This window comes from Pristiophorus japonicus, chromosome 23 (genome assembly GCF_044704955.1).
Source record: "Pristiophorus japonicus isolate sPriJap1 chromosome 23, sPriJap1.hap1, whole genome shotgun sequence".
Lineage (NCBI taxonomy): Eukaryota > Metazoa > Chordata > Chondrichthyes > Pristiophoridae > Pristiophorus > Pristiophorus japonicus.
In genome coordinates this window covers 20,909,831-20,929,736 of record NC_091999.1, presented here as the reverse complement: position 1 = coordinate 20,929,736, position 19,906 = coordinate 20,909,831, and the positions used below count along the sequence as shown (strand labels likewise).

Sequence of the window (19,906 nt, the reverse complement as noted above, 5' to 3'; positions counted from 1 at the left end):
TTTTATAGATAGACAGACACAGAGACACACACACAAAAATTTACACGCACCAACGGACATGCACAGATGCCTTAGACATCTCGAGGGATAGACAGACTGAATCACTGTCGCAACTTTGGCTGATTTTTGTGATTTACTATCCGTATGTATCGTGAATATTGCAGATTAATGAAAGAAAGAAAACAGCGGCGGTATTGAAAGGTGTGGGACGTTGTTCCGTCTATCTCAGAATCAGTTTTGCAGGGACCTGGTTAAATTGTCAAACAGAATGAAATATGCTGAGAAACGGAGTCGGCAGGATTCAAATCTATGCGGGGAAACCCAAATGGATTTTTAATCTATGGCCTTAACAACTGGGCCACGACGACTGGCTCGCTGTCTTTTTAAATGTTACTCAGTTAAAACTCAACCATCCATCTCTGTGCAGCAGACGGCCACAGAATCGTGAAAAAGTCACCGTTTGCTAAAAATCTGGAAGAGGCTGTATTTTTGCTGCTCTATATTGCTCTGGAACTTTTTTATATGAATCTATACCAAGAAACAGAAGCAAAATTCTGCCTTTTGTAAAATGCAGCCTCCCCGTTAGGGAATTGAACCGTGGTGTCCCGTGTGAGAAGCGGGGATATTCACCACTTTCCCACAAGGAATTGATGCGAATGGGTTTTGTCAAAGCAATATTAGAGCTGTGAATAGAACTGGACATCATGAGAAGTCGACAGACAGATTGAGAGACAGAGACAAACCGACAAACTTGAAGAGATCGACAGCGAGATCGAGACAACGAGAGACAGCAAGTGTGAGACTGATAACGAGAGGCAGACTGAATGAGAAAAAGACTCTCAAACACATACATCTAAAGAGATCTGTGTTTGTGATATATAAAGAGAAAGAGGGAAAGAGTGAGAGAAAGACAATGATAAAGACAGTGACAAGGAGAGAGACAGATGGAGAGAGAGCGACAGATAGACAGAGAGACAAAGATACAAAAAGAAAATGTTGGAAATTCTCAGCAGGTTAGAGACAGGAACTAACAGCGACAGGCAAAGAGAGACAGGCAGGCAGAGACATAGATAGACAGAGATGATGGGAAAGAGTGAGACAGTCAGACAGAGAGACTGAGAGAATCCCATTGGAACACATTGGACACCGTGAGAAAGAGACAGGCACATTGAGAGACAGAGACAAACAGCGAAACAGGGAGAAACAGACAGCGAGGTAGAGACAGAGAGAGACAGAAAGTTTGAGACTGAGAGGGAGGGTCAGACTGAGTGAGGCAAAGACTCAAACACATACATATACAGAGATGTGTTTGTGTGATTTATAAAGAGAGGGAGGGAAAGAGTGAGAGAAAAACAGGGACAAGGAGAGAGACAAAGAGGGAGACAGATAGAGAGAAAGATAAATAGAGAGAGAGAGACATCGAGACAAAAACAGAAAATGATGGAAATATTCATCAGGTTAGAGACAGGGACGAGCAGAGACAGGCAAAGCCATGGACAGACATAGATGATGGGAAAGAACGAGACAGTCAGACAGAGAGTATGACAGAATCCCATTGGAACAGAACTGGATACAGTGTGAAGGAGACAGATTGAGAGACAGAGACAAATAGAGAAACAGGGACAGACAGAGTGAATCAGAGAGAGGCAGACTGAGAGAGACAAATACTCAAACACACAGATACATATACAGCTCTCTAAAGACAGAGCGCGAGGCAGAGACTGAGCGATACAGATACATTTCACAATTTCATTTCATTATCTGCTCAGATTGTCACCGAGCTGCAGAAAAATGCAAATGCAACAGATGAAAATCAGTTATCACTGAGCAGAATGGGAGATATCACTGTTTAATTAAGTAATTACCTGGAGTGGGGTTCGAACCCACGCAGGTATAAACCCATTGGATCTTAAGTCCAACGCCTTAACCACTCGGCCATCCTGGTGCCGTCAGCGATTGGATTCTGTCTATGTGAGAATCTGGGCTTCAACTCCACCTCCACAGACACACACAAACACATCGGGTTTCAGGGAGCATTTCCGAACATTTTTCGGAATATTGACACGGGGGCAACTCTCCTATTCTTTTTCGAGTAATGCTCAAGGACCTCTCACAACCACCCGAGTGCGCAGACGGAGCTGCAATTTAACATTTCATCCGAAAGTCAACAGTTTCAACAATGCAAAATTCCCCAAATGCTGCAGTTGAGTGTTAGCCAAGATTATATGCTCAAGTCTCAGGAGTGCGACTTGAACACACAAACTCCTGATTCAGTCAAGAATGCTGCCACTGAACCAAAGCTGAGACAAAAGTTCACAGCCATATTACTTTCCCCAAGTCTTTTTTTTAAGTTCCAGGACATACCAAATTCATGGTGATGATTTCCACAGACAGTTGCACATACACATAGACATTTTTATAGAGAGACAGACACAGAGACACACACACACAAATTTACACGCACCAACGGACATGCACAGATGCCTTAGACATCTCGAGGGATCGACAGGCTGAATCACTGTCGCAACTTTGGCTGATTTTCGCGATTTTCTATCCGTATGTCTCGTGAATATTGCAGATTAATGAAAGAAAGAAAACAGCGGCGGCATTGAAAGGTGTGGGACGTTGTTCCGTCTATCTCAGAATCAGGTTTGCAGGGCCCTCGTTAAATTGTCAAACAGAATGAAATATGCTGAGAAACGGAGTCGGCAGGATTCAAATCTATGCGGGGAAACCCGAATTGATTTTTCGTCTATGGCCTTAACCAATGGGCCACGTCTACTGGTTCGCTGCCTTTTTAAATGTTACTCAGTTAAAGCTCAACCAATCATCTCTGTGCAGCAGACGGCCACAGAATCGTGAAAAAGTCACCGTTTGCTAAAAATCTGGAAGAGGCTGTATTTTTGCTGCTCTATATTGCTCTGGAACTTTTTAATATGAATCTATACCAAGAAACAGAAGCAAAATTCTGCCTCTTGTAAAATGCAGGCTTCCCGTTAGGGAACTGAACCGTGGTGTCCCGTGTGAGAGGCGGGGATATTCACCACTTTCCCACGAGGAATTGATGCGCGTGGGTTTTGTCAAAGCAATATTCGAGCTGAGAATAGAACTGGACACCATGAGAAGTCGACAGACACATTGCGAGACAGAGACAAACCGACAAACAGGGAGAGACAGACAGCGAGATCGAGACAACGAGAGACAGCAAGTGTGAGACTGAAAATGAGAGGCAGACTGAGTGAGAAAAAGACTCTCAAACACATACATCTAAAGAGATCTGTGTGTGTGATCTATAAAGAGAAAGAGAGAAAGAGTGTGAGAAAGACAATCATAAAGAAAGTGACAAGGAGAGAGACAGATGGAGAGAGAGCGACAGATAGACAGAGAGACAAAGAAATAAAAAGAAAATGTTGGAAATTCTCAGCAGGTTAGAGACAGGAAGTACCAGCGACAGGCAAAGAGAGACAGGCAGGTAGAGACATAGATAGACAGAGATGATGGGAAAGAGTGAGACAGTCAGACAGAGACTGAGAGAATCCCATTGGAACACAATTGGACACCGTGAGAAAGAGACAGGCACATTGAGAGACAGAGAGGCAAACAGCAAAACAGGGAGAAACTGACAGCGAGGTAGAGACAGAGAGAGACAGAAAGTTTGAGACTGAGAGTTAGGGTCAGACTGAGTGAGGCAAAGACTTAACACATACATATACAGAGATGTGTTTGTGTGATTTATGAAGAGAGGGAGGGAAAGAGTGAGAGAAAGACAGGGACAAGGAGAGCGACAAAGAGGGAGACAGATAGAGAGAAAGATAAATAGAGAGAGAGAGACATCGAGACAACAACAGAAAATGATGGAAATACTCATCAGGTTAGAGACAGGGACGAGCAGAGACAGGCAAAGGCAGAGATGATGGGAAAGAACGAGACAGTCAGACAGAGAGTATGACAGAATCCCATTGGAACAGAACTGGATACCGTGTGAAGGAGACAGATTGAGAGACAGAGACAAACAGAGAAACAGGGACAGACAGAGTGAATCAGAGAGAGGCAGACTGAGAGAGACAAAGACTCAAACACACAAATACATATACAGCTCTCTAAAGACAGAGCGAGAGGCAGAGACTGAGCGATACAGATACATTTCACAATTTCATTTCATTATCTGCTCAGATTGTCACCGAGCTGCAGAAAAATGCAAATGCAACAGATGAAAATCAGTTATCACTGAGCACAATGGGAGAAATCACTGTTTAATTAAGTAATTACCAGGAGTGGGGCTCGAACACTCGCGGGTATAAACCCATTGGATCTTAAGCCCAACGCCTTAACCACTCGGCCATCCTGGTGCCGTCAGCGATTGGATTCTGTCTATGTGAGAATCTGGGCTTCAACTCCACCTCCACAGACACACACAAACACATCGGGTTTCAGGGAGTTTTGCGAACATTTTTCGGAATATTGACACGGGGGCAACTCTCCTATTCTTTTTCGAGTAATGCTCTGGGACCTCTCACAACCACCCGAGTGCGTAGACGGAGCTTCAATTTAACATTTCATCCGAAAGTCAACAGTTTCAACAATGCAAAATTCCCCAAATGCTGCAGTTGAGTGTTAGCCAAGATTATATGCTCAAGTCTCAAGAGTGCGACTTGAACACACAAACTCCTGATTCAGTCAAGAATGCTGCCACTGAACCAAATCTGAGACAAAAGTTCACAGCCATATTACTTTCCCAATTCTTTTTTTTAAGTTCCAGGACATACCAAATTCATGGTGATGATTTCCACAGACAGTTGCACATACACATAGACATTTTTACAGATAGACAGACACAGAGACACACACACAAAAATTTACACGCACCAACGGACATGCACCGATGCCTTAGACATCTCGAGGGATAGACAGGCTGAAACATTGTCGCAACTTTGGCTGATTTTTGCGATTTTCTATCCGTATGTATCGTGAATATTGCAGATTAATGAAAGAAAGAAAATAGCGGCGGCATTGAAAGGTGTGGGACGTTGTTCCGTCTATCTCAGAATCAGTTTTGCAGGGACCTGGTTAAATTGTCAAACAGAATGAAATATGCTGAGAAACGGAGTCGGCAGGATTCAAATCTATGCAGGGAAACCCGAATGGATTTTTAGTCTATGGCCTTAACCAATGGGCCACGACTACTGGCTCGCTGCCTTTTTTAATGTTACTCAGTTAAAACTCAACCATCCATTTCTGTGCAGCAGACGGCCACAGAATAGTGAAAAAGTCACCGTTTGCTAAAAATCTGGAAGAGGCTGTATTTTTGCTGCACAATATTGCCCTGGAACTTTTTAAAATGTATCTATACCAAGAAACAGAAGCAAAATTCTGCCTTTTGTAAAATGCAGCCTCCCCGTTAGGGAATTGAACAGTGGTCTCCCGTGTGAAGGTGGGGATATTCACCACTTTCCCACGAGGAATTGATGCGCATGGATGTTGTCAAAAGCAATATTCGAGCTGTGAATAGAACTGGACACCATGAGAAGTCGACAGACACATTGCGAGACAGAGACAAACCGACAAACAGGGAGAGACAGACAGCGAGATCGAGACAACGAGAGACAGCAAGTGTGAGACTGAAAACGAGAGGCAGACTGAGTGAGAAAAAGACTCTCAAACACATACATCTAAAGAGATCTGTGTGTGTGATCTATAAAGAGAAAGAGGGAAAGAGTGAGAGAAAGACAATCATAAAGAAAGTGACAAGGAGAGAGACAGATGGAGAGAGAGAGCGACAGATAGACAGAGAGACAAAGAAATAAAAAGAAAATGTTGGAAATTCTCAGCACGTTAGAGACAGGAAGTACCAGCGACAGGCAAAGAGACACAGGCAGGCAGAGACATAGATAGACAGAGATGATGGGAAAGAGTGAGACAGTCAGACAGAGACTGAATGAATCCCAATTGGAACACAACTGGACACCGTGAGAAAGAGACAGGCACATTGAGAGACAGAGACAAACAGCAAAACAGGGAGAAACTGACAGCGAGGTAGAGACAGAGAGAGACAGAAAGTTTGAGACTGAGAGTTAGGGTCAGACTGAGTGAGGCAAAGACTCAAACACATACATATACAGAGATGTGTTTGTGTGATTTATGAAGAGAGGGAGGGAAAGAGTGAGAGAAAGACAGGGACAAGGAGAGCGACAAAGAGGGAGACAGATAGAGAGAAAGATAAATAGAGAGAGAGAGACATCGAGACAACAACAGGAAATGATGGAAATACTCATCAGGTTAGAGACAGGGACGAGCAGAGACAGGCAAAGACAGAGATGATGGGAAAGAACGAGGCAGTCAGACAGAGAGTATGACAGAATCCCATTGGAACAGAACTGGATACCGTGTGAAGGAGACAGATTGAGAGACAGAGACAAACAGAGAAACAGGGACAGACAGAGTGAATCAGAGAGAGGCAGACTGAGAGAGTCTAAGACTCAAACACACAAATACATATACAGCTCTCTAAAGACAGAGCGAGAGGCAGAGACTGAGCGATACAGATACATTTCACAATTTCATTTCATTATCTGCTCAGATTGTCGCAGAGCTGCAGAAAAATGCAAATGCAACAGATGATAATCAGTTATCACTGAGCAGAATGGGAGATATCACTGTTTAATTAAGTAATTACCAGGAGTGGGGTTCGAACCCACGCGGGTATAAACCCATTGGATCTTAAGCCCAACGCCTTAACCACTCGGCCATCCTGGTGCCGTCAGCGATTGGATTCTGTCTATGTGAGAATCTGGGCTTCAACTCCACCTCCACAGACACACACAAACACATCGGGTTTCAGGGAGTATTTGCGAACATTTTTCGGAATATTGACACGGGGGCAACTCTCCTATTCTTTTTCGAGTAATGCTCTGGGACCTCTCACAACCACCCGAGTGCGTAGACGGAGCTTCAATTTAACATTTCATCCGAAAGTCAACAGTTTCAACAATGCAAAATTCCCCAAATGCTGCAGTTGAGTGTTAGCCAAGATTATATGCTCAAGTCTCAAGAGTGCGACTTGAACACACAAACTCCTGATTCAGTCAAGAATGCTGCCACTGAACCAAAGCTGAGACAAAAGTTCACAGCCATATTACTTTCCCAATTATTTTTTTTCAGTTCCAGGACATACCAAATTCATGGTGATGATTTCCACAGACAGTTGCACATACACATAGACATTTTTACAGATAGACAGACACAGAGACACACACACAAAAATTTACACGCACCAACGGACATGCACAGATGCCTTAGACATCTCGAGGGATAGACAGGCTGAATCACTGTCGCAACTTTGGCTGATTTCTGCGATTTTCTATCCGTATGTATCGTGAATATTGCAGATTAATGAAAGAAAGAAAATAGCGGCGGCATTGAAAGGTGTGGGACGTTGTTCCGTCTATCTCAGAATCAGTTTTGCAGGGACCTGGTTAAATTGTCAAACAGAATGAAATATGCTGAGAAACGGAGTCGGCAGGATTCAAATCTATGCAGGGAAACCCGAATGGATTTTTAGTCTATGGCCTTAACCAATGGGCCACGACTACTGGCTCGCTGCCTTTTTTAATGTTACTCAGTTATAACTCAACCATCCATCTCTGTGCAGCAGACGGCCACAGAATAGTGAAAAAGTCACCGTTTGCTAAAAATCTGTAAGAGGCTGTATTTTTGCTGCACTATATTGCCCTGGAACTTTTTAAAATGTATCTATACCAAGAAACAGAATCAAAATTCTGCCTTTTGTAAAATGCAGCCTCCCCGTTAGGGAATTGAACAGTGGTCTCCCGTGTGACAGGCGGGAATATTCACCACTTTCCCACGAGAAATTGATGCGCATGGGTTTTGTCAAAGCAATATTCGAGCTGTGAATAGAACTGGACACCATGAGAAGTCGACAGACACATTGCGAGACAGAGACAAACCGACAAACAGGGAGAGACAGACAGCGAGATCGAGACAATGAGAGACAGCAAGTGTGAGACTGAAAACGAGAGGCAGACTGAGTGAGAAAAAGACTCTCAAACACATACATCTAAAGAGATCTGTGTGTGTGATCTATAAAGAGAAAGAGGGAAAGAGTGAGAGAAAGACAATCATAAAGAAAGTGACAAGGAGAGAGACAGATGGAGAGAGAGCGACAGATAGACAGAGAGACAAAGAAATAAAAAGAAAATGTTGGAAATTCTCAGCAGGTTAGAGACAGGAAGTACCAGCGACAGGCAAAGAGAGACAGGCAGGCAGAGACATAGATAGACAGAGATGAAGGGAAAGAGTGAAACAGTCAGACAGAGACTGAGAGAATCCCATTGGAACACAACTGGACACCGTGAGAAAGAGACAGGCTCATTGAGAGACAGAGAGGCAAACAGCAAAACAGGGAGAAACTGACAGCGAGGTAGAGACAGAGAGAGACAGAAAGTTTGAGACTGAGAGTTAGGGTCAGACTGAGTGAGGCAAAGACTCAAACACATACATATACAGAGATGTGTTTGTCTGATTTATAAAGAGAGGGAGGGAAAGAGTGAGAGAAAGACAGGGACAAGGAGAGAGACAAAGAGGGAGACAGATAGAGAGCAAGATCAATAGAGAGAGAGAGACATCGAGACAAAAATAGAAAATGATGGAAATACTCATCAGGTTAGAGACAGGGACGAGCAGAGACAGGCAAAGACAGAGATGATGGGAAAGAACGAGGCAGTCAGACAGAGAGTATGACAGAATCCCATTGGAACAGAACTGGATACCGTGTGAAGGAGACAGATTGAGAGACAGAGACAAACAGAGAAACAGGGACAGACAGAGTGAATCAGAGAGAGGCAGACTGAGAGAGACAAAGACTCAAACACACAAATACATATACAGCTCTCTGAAGACAGAGCGAGAGGCAGAGACTGAGCGATACAGATACATTTCACAATTTCATTTCATTATCTGCTCAGATTGTCAATGAGCTGCAGAAAAATGCAAATGCAACAGATGAAAATCAGTTATCACTGAGCAGAATGGGAAAAATCACTGTTTAATTAAGTAATTACCAGGAGTGGGGTTCGAACCCACGCGGGTATAAACCCATTGGATCTTAAGCCCAACGCCTTAACCACTCGGCCATCCTGGTGCCGTCAGCGATTGGATTCTGTCTATGTGAGAATCTGGGCTTCAACTCCACCTCCACAGACACACACAAACACATCGGGTTTCAGGGAGTATTTGCGAACATTTTTCGGAATATTGACACGGGGGCAACTCTTCTCTTCTTTTTCGAGTAATGCTCTGGGAACTCTCACAACCAGCCAAGTGCGTAGACGGAGCTTCAATTTAACATTTCATCCGAAAGTCAACAGTTTCAACAATGCAAAATTCCCCAAATGCTGCAGTTGAGTGTTAGCCAAGATTATATGCTCAAGTCTCAAGAGTGCGACTTGAACACACAAACTCCTGATTCAGTCAAGAATGCTGCCACTGAACCAAAGCTGAGACAAAAGTTCACAGCCATGTTACTTTCCCAATTATTTTTTTTTAAGTTCCAGGACATACCAAATTCATGGTGATGATTTCCACAGACAGTTGCACATACACATAGACATTTTTACAGATAGACAGACACAGAGACACACACACAAAAATTTACACGCACCAACGGATATGCACAGATGCCTTAGACATCTCGAGGGATAGACAGGCTGAATCACTGTCGCAACTTTGGCTGATTTTTGCGATTTTCTATCCGTATGTATCGTGAATATTGCAGATTAATGAAAGAAAGAAAATAGCGGCGGCATTGAAAGGTGTGGGACGTTGTTCCGTTTATCTCAGAATCAGTTTTGCAGGGACCTGGTTAAATTGTCAAACAGAATGAAATATGCTGAGAAACGGAGTCGGCAGGATTCAAATCTATGCAGGGAAACCCGAATGGATTTTTAGTCTATGGCCTTAACCAATGGGCCACGACTACTGGCTCGCTGCCCTTTTTAATGTTACTCAGTTAAAACTCAACCATCCATCTCTGTGCAGCAGACGGCCACAGACTCGTGAAAAAGTCACCGTTTGCTAAAAATCTGGAAGAGGCTGTATTTTTGCTGCTCTATATTGCCCTGGAACTTTTTAAAATGAATCTATACCAAGAAACAGAAGCAAAATTCTGCCTTTTGTAAAATGCAGCCTCCCCGTTAGGGAATTGAACCGTGGTCTCCCGTGTAACAGGCGGGGATATTCACCACTTTCCCACGAGAAATTGATGCGCATGGATTTTGTCAAAGCAATATTCGAGCTGTGAATAGAACTGAACACTATTAGAAGTCGACAGACACATTGCGAGACAGCGACAAACCGACAAACAGGGAGAGACAGACAGCGAGATCGAGACAATGAGAGACAGCATGTGTGAGACTGAAAACGAGAAGCAGACTGAGTGAGAAAAAGACTCTCAAACACATACATCTAAAGAGATCTGTGTGTGTGATCTATAAAGTGAAAGAGGGAAAGAGTGAGAGAAAGACAATCATAAAGAAAGTGACAAGGAGAGAGACAGATGGAGAGAGAGAGCGACAGATAGACAGAGAGACAAAGAAATAAAAAGAAAATGTTGGAAATTCTCAGCAGGTTAGAGACAGGAAGTAACAGCGACAGGCAAAAAGAGACAGGCAGGCAGAGACATAGATAGACAGAGATGATGGGAAAGAGTGAAACAGTCAGACAGAGACTGAGAGAATCCCATTGGAACACAACTGGACACCGTGAGAAAGAGACAGGCACATTGAGAGACAGAGAGTCAAACAGCAAAACAGGGAGAAACTGACAGCGAGGTAGAGACAGAGAGAGACAGAAAGTTTGAGACTGAGAGTTAGGGTCAGACTGAGTGAGGCAAAGACTCAAACACATACATATACAGAGATGTGTTTGTCTGATTTATAAAGAGAGGGAGGGAAAGAGTGAGAGAAAGACAGGGACAAGGAGAGAGACAAAGAGGGAGACAGATAGATAGAAAGATAAATAGAGAGAGAGAGACATCGAGACAAAAATAGAAAATGATGGAAATACTCATCAGGTTAGAGACAGGGACGAGCAGAGACAGGCAAAGACAGAGATGATGGAAAAGAACGAGACAGTCAGATAGAGAGTATGACAGAATCCCATTGGAACAGAACTGGATACCGTGTGAAGGAGACAGATTGAGAGACAGAGACAAACAGAGAAACAGGGACAGACAGAGTGAATCAGAGAGAGGCAGACTGAGAGAGACAAAGACTCAAACACACAAATACATATACAGCTCTCTAAAGACAGAGCGAGAGGCAGAGACTGAGCGATACAGATACATTTCACAATTTCATTTCATTATCTGCTCAGATTGTCAATGAGCTACAGAAAAATGCAAATGCAACAGATGAAAATCAGTTATCACTGAGCAGAAAGGGAAAAATTACTGTTTAATTAAGTAATTACCAGGAGTGGGGTTCGAACCCACGCGGGTATAAACCCATTGGATCTTAAGCCCAACGCCTTAACCACTCGGCCATTCTGGTGCTGTCAGCGATTAGATTCTGTCTATGTGAGAATCTGGGCTTCAACTCCACCTCCACAGACACACACAAACACATCGGGTTTCAGGGAGTATTTCCGAACATTTTTCGGAATATTGATACGGGGACAACTCTCCTATTCTTTTTCGAGCAATGCTCTGGGACCTCTCACAACCAGCCGATTGCGCAGACGGAGCTTCAATTTAAGATTTCATCCGAAAGTCAACAGTTTCAACAATGCAAAATTCCCCAAATGCTGCAGTTGAGTGTTAGCCAAGATTTTATGCTCAAGTCTCAGGAGTGCGACTTGAACACACAAACTCCTGATTCAGTCAAGAATGCTGCCACTGAACCAAAGCTGAGACAAAAGTTCACAGCCATATTACTTTCCCAATTATTTTTTTTTAAGTTCCAGGACATACCAAATTCATGGTGATGATTTCCACAGACAGTTGCACATACACATAGACATTTTTACAGATAGACATACACAGAGACACACACACAAAAATTTACACGCACCAACGGACATGCACACATGCCTTAGACATCTCGAGGGATAGACAGGCTGAATCACTGTCGCAACTTTGGCTGATTTTTGCGATTTTCTATCCGTATGTATCGTGAATATTGCAGATTAATGAAAGAAAGAAAATAGCGGCCGCATTGAAAGGTGTGGGACGTTGTTCCGTTTATCTCGGAATGTGTTTTGCAGGGACCTGGTTATATTGTCAAACAGAATGAAATATGCTGAGAAACGGAGTCGGCAGGATTCAAATCTATGCAGGGAAACCCGAAAGGATTTTTAGTCTATGGCCTTAACCAATGGGCCACGACTACTGGCTCGCTGCCTTTTTTAAAGTTACTCAGTTAAAACTCAACCATCCATCTCTGTGCAGCAGACGGCCACAGACTCGTGAAAAAGTCACCGTTTGCTAAAAATCTGGAAGAGGCTGTATTTTTGCTGCTCTATATTGCCCTGGAACTTTTTAAAATGAATCTATACCAAGAAACAGAAGCAAAATTCTGCCTTTTGTAAAATGCAGCTTCCCCGTTAGGGAATTGAACCGTGGTCTCCCGTGTGACAGATGGGGATATTCACCACTTTCCCACGAGGTATTGATGCGCATGGGTTTTGTCAAAGCAATATTCGAGCTGTGAATAGAACTGGACACCATGAGAAGGCTATGGGACCTTTCACATCCACACGAGTGTGCAGATGAAGCTTCAATTTAACATTTCATCCGAATGTCAACAGCTTCAACAATGCAAAATTCCCCAAGCACTGCATTTGAGTGTCAGCCAAGATGACGTGCTCAAGTCTCAGGAGTGCGACTGACACACACAACCTCCTGATTCAGTCGAGAATGGAGCCACTGAAAAAAAGCCGATACCAAAGATCACAACCGTATTATTTTCCCGAAGCTTTTTAAAATTTCCAGGACGCACCAAATTCATGGTGATGATTTCCATAGACAGTTGCACATACACAGAGACATGCATACAGACAGACATACACAGACACACACACACACAATAACCAAAAATATACACGCATCAACATAGAAACATAGAAACAAATAAATTAGTTGCAGGAGTAGGCCATTCGGCCCTTCGAGCCTGCACCATCATTCAATAAGATCATGGCTGATCATTCAACCTCAGTACCCCTTTCCTGCTTTCTCTCCATACCCCTTGATCCCTTTAGCCGTAAGGGCCATATCTAACTCCGTTTTGAATATATCTAACGATCTGGCCTCAACAACTTTCTGCGGTAGAGAATGCCAGAGTGAAGAAGTTTCTCCTCATTTCGGTCCTAAATACCTTACCACTTAATCTTACACTGTCATCCTTGGTTCTCGAATTCCACAGCAATGGGAACATTCTACCCGCCTCTAACCTGTCCAATCTCGTCAGAATTTTATATATTTCTATGGGAGCGCCTCTCATTCTTCTAAACTCCAGTGGATACCAGCCCAGTTGATCCAGTCTCTCCTCATATGTCAGTCCTACTATCCCGGGAACAAGCTGGTGAATCTTCGCTGTACTCCCTCAATAGCAAGGACGTCCTTCCTCAGATTGTGAGAACAAAACTAAACACAATATTCCAGGTGTGACCCCACCAAGGCTCTGTACAACTGCAGTCAGACCTCCCTGCTCCTGTACTCAAATCACCCAGCTATGAAGGCGAACATGCCATTTGCCTGCTTCACCGCCTGCTGCACCTGCGTGCCAACTTTCAATGACTGATGTACCATGACACCCAGATCAAGATATACACAGAGTGCCTTATACAAATAGATGGATAGACAGGCAGGTTCACTGTCGCTACTTTGGCTGGCTTTTGTTCCATCTATCTCAGAATCAGTTTTGCATGAACCTGGTTAAATTATCAAACAGAATGAAATATGCTGAGAAACGCAGTCGGCCGGAATCAAATCTGCACGGGGAAACCCCAATGGATTTTCAGTCCATCGTCTTAACCACTCGGCCACAACTACTGGTCCGCTGCCTCTTTAAATGTTACTCAGATAAAACTCAGTCATCCATTTCTGTGCAGCAGACGTTCACAGAATCCTGAAACAGTCTCCGTTTGCTAAAAATCTGGAAGTAGCAATCTGATCTTGCTGTATTTTTAATGTTCTATATACTCTGGAACTTTTTAACATGAGTCGATACCAAGAAACAAAAGTAAAACTTTGTATATTTGAAACAACTGCCTCCTCGTCGGCGAATTGAACCCCAGTCTCCCGCATGACCAGCAGGGATACTCACCACTATACTAACGAGGAACTGACAGTTAGTGTCTCTGTCAGACCTGGAATCGAGATGTGAACAGAACTGGACACCATGAGAAGCCGACCGACGTATTGAGAGACAGAGACAATCCGACAAACAGGGAGAGACAGACAACGAGATAGAGACAACGAGAGACAGAAAGTATGAGTCTGAGGCAGACTGAGTGAGAAAAAGACTCAAATACAAACATATACAGAGATGTGTGTGTGTGTGATTTATAAAGAAAGAGAGGGAAAGAGTGAGAGAAAGACAATGATAAAGACAGTGACAAGGAGAGAGACAGATAGCGAGAGAGAGATAGAGACAAAAAATGAAAATGATGGAAATACTTATCAGGTTAGAGACAGGGACGAACAGAGGCAGGCAAAGACATGGTCAGACAGAAATGATTTGAAAGAGAGAGCCAGTCAGACAAAGAGTCTGAGAGAATCCCATTGGGACAGACGTGGACACCGTGAGAAAGAGACAGATTGAGAGACAGAGACAAATCGAGAAACAGGGACAGATAGATTGAGACAAAGACTCAAACATACAAACGCATACACAGCTCTCGAAAGAGAGAGAGAGGCAGAGACCGAGCGACACAGATACATTTCACAATTTCATTTCATTATCGGCTCAGAGTGTCACATAGGTACAGAAAATTGCAGATTCAACAGATGAAAATCCGGTATCACTGATCGGAATGGGAGGAAATCCGTGTTAAATTAAAGAGATACCAGGAGTGGGGTACAAACCCACGCGGGAAAAGTACATTGAATTTTAAAGCCACCGCCTTAACCACGCGGCCATCCTGGTCCTGTCACAATCTGGATTCTGTCTCTGCGAGAATCTGGATTCAACCCCACTCCCACAGACACACACATACACATCGTTTTTCAGTGAGCATTTACGAACATTTTTAGTAATATTGACACGGGGGCAACTCTCCTATTCTTTTTCGAGTCATGCTCTGGGATGTTTCACATCCATACGAGGGTGCAGACGGAGCTTCAATTTAACATTTCATCCGAACGTCAACAGCTTCAACAATGCAAAATTCCCCAAGTGCTGCACTAGAGTGTAGGCCAAGATTATATGCTTAAGTCTCAGGAGTGGGAATTGAACACACAAACTCCTGATTCAGTCGAGACTGCTGCCACTGCAACAAAGCCGATACCAAAGTTCACAACAGTATTACATTTCCCAATTCTTTTTTATAAGTTCCAGGACATACCAAATTCATGGTGGTGATTTCCACAGACAGTTACACGCACCAACGGAGATGCACCGATGCCTTAGACATATAGAAGGATAGGCAGTCTGAATCACTGTAGAAACTTTGACAGCTTTTTGCGTTTTTCTATCCGTATGTATCTTTAATATTGCAGATTAATAAAAATCAGAAAGAGAAGTCAGTGTTGAAAGGTGTGGGATGTTATTCCACCGATCTCAGGATCAGTTTTCGAGAGACATGGTTAAATTGTTAAATGCAATGAAAAATGCTGGGTATCGAAGTCTGCAGGATTCGAAACTGCATGGGGAAAACTCAATGGATTTCGAGTTCATCGCCTTAACCACTCGGCCACGACTAATGCATTTCTGCCTCCTTGAACGTTACGCAGAAACAACTCAGTCATCCATCTCTGTGCAGCAGACGGCCCAAGAATCATGAAAAAGTCTCCGTTTGCTCAAAATCAGGAAGAGGCAATCTCCTCTACCTGTATTTTTACAGTTCTATATTGCTCTGGAACTTTTTAATATGAATCTCTTCCAAGAAACAGAAGTAAAATTCAACATTTTGAAACAACTGCCTCCCCGTCGGGGAATTGATCCCCGGACTCCTCATGACCGGCGGGGATACTCAATACTATACAAACGAGAAACTGACGAGCATCAGTTCTGTCAGAGCAGGAATCGAGTTGTTAATAGAACTGGACACCATGAAAAGTCGACAGACACATTGAGACACAGAGGCAAACCGACAAACAGGGAGAGACAGACAGCGAGATAGAGACAACGAGAGACAGAAAGTGTGAGACTGAGAAGGAGAGGCAGACTGAGTGAGAAAAAGACTCAAACACATACATATACAGAGGTCTGTGTGTGTGATCTATTAAGAGAGAGAGGGATAGAATGAGAGAAAGACAATGATAAATACAGTGACAAGGAGAGATACAGATAGAGAGAGAGAGATAGAGACAAAAGCAGAAAATGATGGAAACTCTTATCAGGTTAGAGACAGGGACTAACAGAGACAGACAAAGAGAGACAGACAGGCAGAGACATAGACAGACAGAGATGATGGGAAAGAGTGAGACAGTCAGAAAGAGAGACTGGGAGAATCCGATTGGAACAGAACTGGACACCGTGAGAAAGAGAGAGACACATTGAGAAACAGAGACAAACAGGGAAACAGGGAGTGACAGAAAGTGAGATAGAGACAGAGAGAGACAGAAAGTTTGAGACTGAGACGGAGGGTCAGACTGAGTGAGACAAAGACTTGAAAACATACATACACAGAGATGTGTTTGCGTGCTCCAAAAAGAGAGGGAGGCAAATAGTGATGGAATGAAAAGAAAAAGCCAGGGACAAAGAGAGAGACAAAGAGGGAGACAGATAGAGAAAAAGGCAGATAGAGAGAGAGACAAAGAGGCAAAAACAGAAAATGATGGAAATACTCATCAGGTTAGAGGCAGGGAGTAATAGAGACAGGCAAAGACATGGACAGACAGAGATGATGGAAAGAGAGAGACAGTCAGACAGATAGTCTGAGAGAATCCCTTTGGAACAGAACTTGACACCGTGAGAAAGAGACAGATTGAGAGACAGAGACAAACAAAGTAAAAGGGACAGACAGAGTGAATCAGAGAGAGGCAGACTGAGAGAGACAAAGATTCAAATACACAAACACATACACAGCTCTCTAAACATAGAAACATAGAAAATAGGTGCAGGAGCAGGCCATTCAGCCCTTCTAGCCTGCACCGCCATTCAATGAGTTCATGGCTGAACATGAAACTTCAGTACCCCCTTCCTGCTTTCTCGCCATAACCCTTGATCCCCCGAGTAGTAAGGACTTCATCTAACTCCCTTTTGAATATATTTAGTGAATTGGCCTCAACTACTTTCTGTGGTAGAGAATTCCACAGGTTCACCACTCTCTGGGTGAAGAAGTTTCTCCTCATCTCGGTCCTAAATGGCTTACCCCTTATCCTCAGACTGTGACCCCTGGTTCTGGACTTCTCCAACATTGGGAACATTCTTTCTGCATCTAACCTGTCTAAACCCGTCAGAATTTTAAACGTTTCTATGAGGTCCCCTCTCATTCTTCTGAACTCCAGTGAATACAAGCCCAATTGATCCAATCTTTCTTGATAGGTCAGTCCCGCCATCCCGGGAATCAGTCTGGTGAACCTTCGCTGCACTCCCTCAATAGCAAGAATGTCCTTCCTCAAGTTAGGAGACCAAAACTGTACACAATACTCCAGGTGTGGCCTCACCAAGGCCCTGTACAACTGTAGCAACACCTCCCTGCCCCTGTATTCAAATCCCCTCGCTATGAAGGCCAACATGCCATTTGCTTTCTTAACCGCCTGCTGTACCTGCATGCCAACCTTCAATGACTGATGTACCATGACACCCAGGTCTCGTTGCACCTTCCCTTTTCCTAATCTGTCACCATTCAGATAATAGTCTGTCTCTCTGTTTTTACCACCAAAGTGGATAACCTCACATTTATCCACATTATACTTCATCTGCCATGCATTTGCCCACTCACCTAACCTATCCAAGTCACTCTGCAGCCTAATAGCATCCTCCTCGCAGCTCACACTGCCACCCAACTTAGTATCATCCGCAAATTTGGAGATACTGCATTTAATCCCCTCGTCTAAATCATTAATGTACAATGTAAACAGCTGGGGCCCCAGCACAGAACCTTGCGGCACTCCACTAGTCACTGCCTGCCATTCTGAAAAGTACCCGTTTACTCCTACTCTTTGCTTCCTGTCTGACAACCAGTTCTCAATCCACGTCAGCACACTACCCCCAATCCCATGTGCTTTAACTTTGCACAAAGGGAGAGAGAGGCAGAGACTTAGCGACACAGATACATTGCACAATTTCATTTCATTATCTGCTCAGAGTGTCACCGAGTTACAGAAAAATGCAAATGCAACAGATGAAATTCGGGTATCACTGAGCAGGATGGGAAAAAAATCTTTGTTTAATTAAGCAATCACCAGGAGTGGGATACGAACCCACGAGCGTAAAAACCCATTGGATCACCAGCCCAACGCCTTAACCTCTCGGCCATCCTGGTCCCGTCAGCAATTGGATTCTGTCTCTGTGAGAATCTGGGCTTCATCTCCACCCCCACAGCCACACACATGCACATCGGGTTTCAGGGACCATTTCCGATCATTTTTAGCAATATTGACACGGGGGCAACTCTCCTATTCTTTTTGAAGTAATGCTCTGGGACCTCTCACATCCACCCGAGTGCGCAGACGGAGCTTCAATTTAACATTTCATCCGAATGTCAACAGCTTCAACAATGCAAAATTCCCCAAGTCCTGCAGTTGAGTGTTAGCAAAGATTATATGCTCAAGTCTCAGGAGTGCGACTTGAACACACAAACTCCTGATTCAGTCGAGAATGCTGCCACTGAACCAAAGCTGAGACAAAAGTTCACAGCCGTATTACTTTCCCCAAGTCTTTTTTTTTAAGTTCCAGGACATACCAAGTTCACGGTGATGATTTCCACAGACAGTTGCACATACACAGAGACATATATACAGATAGACAGACACAGAGACACAGTCGATTCAATCTCTCCTCATATGTCAGTCCTGCCATCCCGGGAATCAGTCAGGTAAACCTTTGCTGCACTCCCTCAATAGCAAGAAAGACCTTCCTCAGATTACGAGACCAAAACTGAACACAATATTCCAGGTGAGGTCTCACAAAGGTCCTGTACAACTGCAGTAAGACCTCCCTGCGCCGATACGCAAATCCCCTAGCTATGAAGGCAAACATACCATTTGCCTTCTTCACTGCCTGCTGGAACTGCATGCCAGCTTTCAATGACTGATGTACCATGACACCCAGGTCTCGTTGCAGCTCCCGTTTTCCAAATCTGCTGCCATACAGATAATATTCTGCCTTCGTGTTTTTGCCACTAAAGTGGATAACCTCATATTTATCCACATTATACTGCATCTGCCATGCATTTGCCCTCTCACCTAACCGGTCCAAGTCACCCTGCAGCCTGTTAGCGTCCTGCTCACAGCTCACACCGCCACCCTGTTAGTATCATCTGCAAACTTGAAGATATTACACTCAATTCCTTCATCTAAATCATTAATGTATATTGTAAATAGCTGGGATCCCAGCACTGAGCGCTGTGGCACCCCACTAGTCACTGCCTGCTTTTCTGAAAAGGACCGTTTATCCCGACTCTCTGCTTACTGTCTGCCAACCAGTTCTCTATCCACGTCAGTACATTACCCCCAATACCATGTGCTTTAACTTTGCACACCAATACGTGAGTGGGACCTTGTTGA

General features: G+C 43.8%; 1 protein-coding gene and 6 non-coding genes across 7 annotated transcripts in view; all 7 read right to left on the bottom strand.

The window, feature by feature from the left end:
• The window catches only part of LOC139235426 (probable G-protein coupled receptor 139), a 62,549-nt gene that overhangs the window by 4,242 nt on the left and 38,401 nt on the right, over nucleotides 1–19,906 (bottom strand). The window contains exon 2 of the mRNA XM_070866549.1: nucleotides 744–820. Within this exon, the coding sequence (XP_070722650.1) occupies nucleotides 744–820 (77 nt within the window). The remainder of the gene's footprint in view (nucleotides 1–743; nucleotides 821–19,906) is intronic.
• Nucleotides 1,863–1,945, bottom strand: trnal-uaa (transfer RNA leucine (anticodon UAA)). Its single transcript has one exon. It is a non-coding gene; the product is annotated as a tRNA-Leu (tRNA).
• Nucleotides 4,267–4,349, bottom strand: trnal-uaa (transfer RNA leucine (anticodon UAA)). Its single transcript has one exon. It is a non-coding gene; the product is annotated as a tRNA-Leu (tRNA).
• On the bottom strand, nucleotides 6,671–6,753 carry trnal-uaa (transfer RNA leucine (anticodon UAA)). The gene has a single exon. It is a non-coding gene; the product is annotated as a tRNA-Leu (tRNA).
• trnal-uaa (transfer RNA leucine (anticodon UAA)) lies at nucleotides 9,075–9,157 on the bottom strand. Its single transcript has one exon. It is a non-coding gene; the product is annotated as a tRNA-Leu (tRNA).
• Nucleotides 11,482–11,564, bottom strand: trnal-uaa (transfer RNA leucine (anticodon UAA)). Its single transcript has one exon. It is a non-coding gene; the product is annotated as a tRNA-Leu (tRNA).
• trnat-ggu (transfer RNA threonine (anticodon GGU)) lies at nucleotides 18,581–18,663 on the bottom strand. Its single transcript has one exon. It is a non-coding gene; the product is annotated as a tRNA-Thr (tRNA).